The sequence below is a fragment of the Neofelis nebulosa genome, chromosome 10 (genome assembly GCF_028018385.1).
Source record: "Neofelis nebulosa isolate mNeoNeb1 chromosome 10, mNeoNeb1.pri, whole genome shotgun sequence".
NCBI lineage: Eukaryota > Metazoa > Chordata > Mammalia > Carnivora > Felidae > Neofelis > Neofelis nebulosa.
This window is the reverse complement of record NC_080791.1, coordinates 101800788-101806949: the sequence shown is the minus strand read 5'-3', so window position 1 is coordinate 101806949 and position 6162 is coordinate 101800788. Positions and strand designations below refer to the sequence as shown.

The 6162-nt window shown below is 40.2% G+C and overlaps 1 protein-coding gene across 1 annotated transcript; it reads right to left on the bottom strand.

The window, feature by feature from the left end:
* Positions 1-4943: 4943 nt before the first annotated feature.
* On the bottom strand, positions 4944-5861 carry LOC131488861 (olfactory receptor 9G1-like). The gene has a single exon (XM_058690708.1). It carries the CDS (start codon positions 5859-5861, stop codon positions 4944-4946), a length of 918 nt encoding a protein of 305 aa, XP_058546691.1.
* Between the last annotated feature and the right edge of the window lie 301 nt (positions 5862-6162).

Sequence of the window (6162 nt, the reverse complement as noted above, 5' to 3'; positions counted from 1 at the left end):
GTATTTTGTTTTTACTCGGATAAAAACTATTTCGGGATGTTCTAATAGGGAAATACAACTTACATAATTCTCTGACCTAAGCTGGTTTACAGCCACTGAAAACATTGAGGTGGGGCACGGTTACTCTGAGGAAAGCCCCTGAAACTGAGCCAAGGTTTACACCATACATCTTCTTCCAAGGCTTCTTGTGAATGGCTTGCAGCCATTTACGATGGTAATCCCACATTAGGAAAACAGAAGTACCCAGATCTTGTGTGGGATGTTAGATATGGCTCTGAACTGACACTAATCTGCAGAGATGGAAAACACCTGAGGTACATACTTGCCAGGGACGGTAATTCAGACGACGTCAAATATAACTTTGGCCTGAATGCATCTTTCAGTAGGTCCAGGGGAACTCGGTATACAGCTGATCGTTATTTACCCAGACCCAGAAATAATACTGTTACAGATATACAAAGTGAAACAGAATCCTCATTTTAGTTACATTCGCTGGCTCTTGAAATGAAGGTTATTAAATTCAAGCTTCAAGGGTCAAGTAGAAGCTGAAATTGCTCTGCTAAGTCAGTAAACAAAATTTCAACCTGAGGGGAAGTACAGAGATTAGTGTTTCCATCAAAGACTTGGAAGATACATGGGGGTGGGGATCCCAATTCATTACTCTTAAATCTCTCTCTCTCTCTTTTTTTTTTTTTTTTTTTTTTTTGGTCTGGGGGGAAAGGGATTGAGAATCTGCAAGGTGGAGATCATGAATGAGCACGTTACAGATAGACATTTGGAGATAAGATGCAGAAAACAGTAATATTCCCCTTGCGAAATAAAATGGAGGGAGTCAGTTTGCATTAAAAACAAATTGGAATCCTTGGCCGCCTCAGTGGCCCAGTCGGTTAAGCGTCCGACTGACTGCAGCTCAGGTCTCAAGATTTGTGGGTTCGAGCCCCGCCTCAAGCTCTGTGCTGACATCTCAGAGCCTGGAGCCTGCTTCAGATGCTGTGTCTCCTTCTCTCTCTGCCTCTCCTGCACTCATGCTCTGTCTCTCAAAAATAAATAAACATTAAGGAAAAAAATTGTATCCTCACAAATCTGTACTACTGAACAGGCTCACCCTGGCACGAAGCAGATGTCGCCTTTGAGGGATAAACAGTGTGTTTTGACATCACTAAGTTTGTGGGAGAGCCTGAGAGGCTGGTTGGTTTCATTGTACCTGCAGGTGGTAGGTTTTGTTGGAAGATGTCGTAAACCCCTTGCGTTCACACATATGTACATGATTCTACCCACACGTGCATGTATTGATTGGGAGGCTGCCACGAAGCAGGTGGCTGACGTGACATGCTCTGTGAACGTTAGTCCACTTCTTTCTCCACACACTCCAGTTTCTGCTACACAAGCCCTTGCACAAATGGCAAGAGCAGCTGGAATGGCTTAACAAGATGGCTTCTTCACCAAGACTGATTTGGCCACTTCCTCTGTTAGGTATCCCAAATGCCAACAGCAGAGATCACAACTGTGCCTCTGATATGCCGTCATTTTCTGGGAGGATTGTGAATCACTTGGGTAGCAGGGTGATTCGGTTAGACTGTGTCTTCCTAATCCAAAAGTATAAAGTTAATGGCTTTCTTTCCAGGAATAATCACATTTTGGGAGATTTATTGGCTTTATCCACCCATTTTCTGCCAGTTTTTTTTTCTTGCCAGCACCTGTAGATGTAGCCTTTTTCATGAACATGATATGTCACCAAACATTGCCTCTACCAAGAAAAAAACATTAAATGGCAAAGGAATAGTAACAATTTCCTCCAATCCACAGAAATAGTTGGCTTTACGTTCTGCCCCAACATTCGGAAGCAATTGTCCTGATCAAATCTTTAAAAGGCTAGATGAAAGCTCAGTCGTGGTTGGTAAGGTGTCCTCGCCTGTTTTAAAACAGCGGCCAGTAGATGGCTTCATTTTTCCCTTATCAAGAATGTACATCTCTACGAACCAAGGGGACGAGGTTGGCACGGTGCCTGTGGTGGCCGGGAAAATGAGCCTTTCAAACTCCAAGTATAGCAAGTAGAAGGTCCTGGCTGAAATACATTCCCTCATTTGTATCAAGGTCATGCTCCCCACAGACTGCTCCCTGCTGATGACCGAACACAGCAGGGATACCAAGGTAAGACTGCCTCTCTTAGGCACTGGATGCCTTTGATGGCTAATTTTGGCTCAAGTACCTCCTAGTAACCTTAATGAGCTTATCACAGATGGATGTAGGTCTAGGATGCCTTTTCCTCTCTTCCCTTGCCTCTCTTCTTCACTTGCGTTCAGATTTGCCTTGTTATTTAGTGGTACTTCTCGCTTCTGGCTCCTTGCCATTTTCCCTTACACAAGCACACCTATTTCCCCTAATAAAATCCTGGGACTCTTAATTCTATCTCAGTGTTTGCTTCTTGGAGGTCCCTGACTACCACAACTTCTTTTACTGTGGCATAAAATAGCACACAAGAATTTAATTTCCCTACTCATAACCTTATATGCAGTATATTTGGAATCAGCGTCCACAAGGGTGGAATACCCCAAGGAACACCCAAATGCCCCAGAGGATTTAGCGTTATATTTCATAGTATCCCCTGGGCCTTATCTTTCAAAGGAAAAGTACTGCAACCAAATAAAAAGAAGATGACCAAAGGCTCAGACCTAATAGGAAGAAAATACAGACAGCTTATCCGCTAACTCTCATCCAGCTGAGGTGTTGAGAAAGAGTGAATGAACCAGAGTAATGCAAGAAGTGAGGTAGAAAGTTGACTCTTACAAAATATTGGATTTATTAAAATGTATTTATCTAAATAATACATCTTAGAAAGCACTTTCTTTTAAACTTCAAACTTCACTTGTGATTTGAGTAATGAGACTCCCTTAGGAATACATAGTGTAATTATAAGTTACTATGGGAGATTTTGAATGTTTCACAGTCATGAACTGCAGATGAATCATTCCCTCTGTGATTAAAAACCTTCCTGCCAAACTTAAAAGTATTCGAAAACGTTTCCTGAAACACCAATGCCTCATATTTAATTACATGTGTATTATGTGTATAATTACATGTGTATTTGTATGTCTCTCTAAGATTATTCCTAGCTATGCTTTACCTTCTTACTAGGGCCTTACTGGTGTCATTTAGGCTTGATTCTGGAGTTGAGATACTTTTCCGTACACATTATGACTCTACAATTAGGCCAATGAAAATTAACGGTATCTGGGTATACCAATTACATTGGTAATTATTTGGAAAAGAGGACTTGATTGCTTCTCCTAAAAGGATTAAAATAGGAGTTCTTGATAAGGAGTTTGAGCATTTTTATCGTAGTTAAAAATCGGGATTTGTGACATTAGGATGTCTTTGTTTTGTTTTGAGAGAGAGAGAGAGAGAGAACACACACATGCATGTGAACGTAAGTGGGGCAGGGACAGAGAAAGAGGGAGAGGAGGAAACTTAAGCAGACTCCACGCTCAGCACGGAGCCCGACACCGGGCCCAATTCCTGAGATCACGATCCTAAGATCATGACCTGAGCCAAAATCACGAGTCAGAATTTGAACTGACTGAGCCACCCAGGTGCCCCAACATTAGGATGTTTTAAGAAGGCTTATTACTTCAGTTTTACTTTTTTGAACTAATGTTCTCTGGAATGATGTATTTTCTAGCTTCCCTTGATCAACATGAAACAACTGACTTTCTGTCACTGTAATACACCGATCAGATCTGTTAAGATTACTCCAAAATAATATGGTTTATAGGAATTTTACTATTTTTCGTGAGAAATAGAGATCTTTTAGACAATGAGAGTTTGAGTTGGCATACATAGCTTTCCATTTTAGAACACTGTCAAAGTCAAACATGTTGGATCAGTCTTTTCTACTCTGCATGGAGCTCTTACATTTTGGGGGACTACTTGCCAGAATTTCACTTTCTTGCATTTTTATCTTTACCACTGCTTATCCCAGTAGAAACAAGAATATATTCGTGTTTCAGCGACATGAGTTATATTTACACCACCTCACTTTTAAAAAATCAAAATTAGATGCAACTCATCATATTTACCCTTTTGCTTTATCACTACCTGTGTGTATCACCCGTACAAGTCTTTAAGTAGTGGGTAGTCATAGACTTTTATTTCTCAAATCGGTTCATCTTACTGTAGTTATTATGCTTTTTCATAATAATTGTGTCTTGATGCTCAGGATGTCACAATTTGGGTGTAGAAGTCCTTGCAACTTCACCCTTGTAAAATAAAAGAGGAACTCTGGTAGGTATACAGAAATTTACAAAAATCGTATCTATGGAAACTTGACTGGTTTTTCCTTAACTGAGGGACACATGTAAGAAACACAGATTGGGGAGGCCTTGCTTGCTGAATTTTGTTGTGCCAAGTTATTTCATGGGTGACTCTAGATCGTTGCACTAATGCTTGGGGGCAAAAAGTACATATATAAATGCTTAAGAAATTCTGTTAAGGGAATAGAAAGTGATAATTTTAACTAATTCATTGTCATAGAAAGATACTAAAAATTAACTTAGCACATTTGTTCCTGTTTTTAGAAAATAAATATTTAGATACTATTCTATATATATCAATCAGCCATAAATAGTCTCATGCTAACGGAGGGAGCTGTTTTCTCACATTATGAAAGTAGAGGAGAGTTTTTGTTTTTAAGATTTTTATTTGTTTTTAATCTAGAGTAACATGAAATTTAATACAAGTTCTTATATTTTTTGTTTAAATTCTGTCTCCTAAATTCCCCTAATTTTCTCTTAGGTCTCTTGAATTGTCATGTATCAAGGTGCAAATTCTTTAACTTGCATTGTGAGAATTCTTCATCATGATGGAACACAATGGCAGCTCTTCTTGAAATATAATACCTGATCAACAATTGTCTTTGCATCTCCTCCGAAAGAGAGAGTCTTGATTTATTTAATGAGTTTATCCAGAGCCTCTTTCACATCCTTATTTCTCAGGCTATAGATCATGGGGTTCAACACGGGGAATACCACAGTGTAAAACGTAGAAACTATTTTGTCCCTGTCCAAAGAATAGCTAGACTGGGGACGAGAATAGATGTAGAGAATGGAGCCATAGTACAAGGTGACAGAGATCAGGTGGGAGGAACAGGTGGAGAAAGCTTTGAGGCGGCCCTGGGTGGAACGGATCCTCAAGATGGTGGCAATGATGAACAGGTAGGAAGCGAGGATGAGCACTGTGGGGGTGATGACATTGGAGGCCAGAAGAAAGTAGAGCACAGTCTGGTAGCCATCTTTTTTGCCACAAGCCAACTTCACCAGGGGAAGCAAATCACAAAAAAAGTCATCAATGACATTGCCACTACAGAAGTTCAAGGCAAAAGTTCTTTTGGTGATAATAGAAGAGTTAGTAAAGCCACCAAGGTATGAAGATACTACCAAAGATGCACATAGCTTTACGGACATAGCCTGAGAATAAAGCAATGGCTTTGAGATGGCCATGTAGCGGTCATAAGCCATGGCAGCCAACAGGTAACACTCACTGTATGCCAGCCCAGCAGAGAAGAAGAACTGACATACACAGCCAGCAAAGGAGATGCTTTTGTCTTCAGAGATGCAGGTCATGAGGATCTTTGGGGTGTAGACAGTGGAATACCAAAGATCCAGAAAAGATAGATTCCCAATGAAAAAATACATGGGTGTGTGCAGCCGGGAGTCTTTACAGATCAACACCATGAGGGAGGTATTTCCTACCACAGTCAGAGAGTACACACCAAGGAATACCGCAAACAGGACCAGCTGCATCGTTGGGTCTGTGGTGAAACCCACCAGAATGAACTCAGTCACCGTATGATTGCTTCTCTCCATGGCTCACCTAAGAGGAGAGAAAAATAGATTTCAGCTTGCATTATTGTGCTGAATAAATGGAAACTATACCGAATAAATAAATTATATATACTAGAGTTTAATTTTTAATTTTCGTTTTTTTTTTTTTTTTTTAATCTCCTGACCATTTCTCTTCCTTGGACTCCAGACTCACAGATCCAAATCCCTACTTAACATCTTTTACAGGAGTTATACTGGAAATTTCAAAAAATACTGAATTCCAGCAGTCCTTCCTCAGTCTGTTTTGCTCTCAGACTTCTCCACTGCTGTGGAGACGTAATGT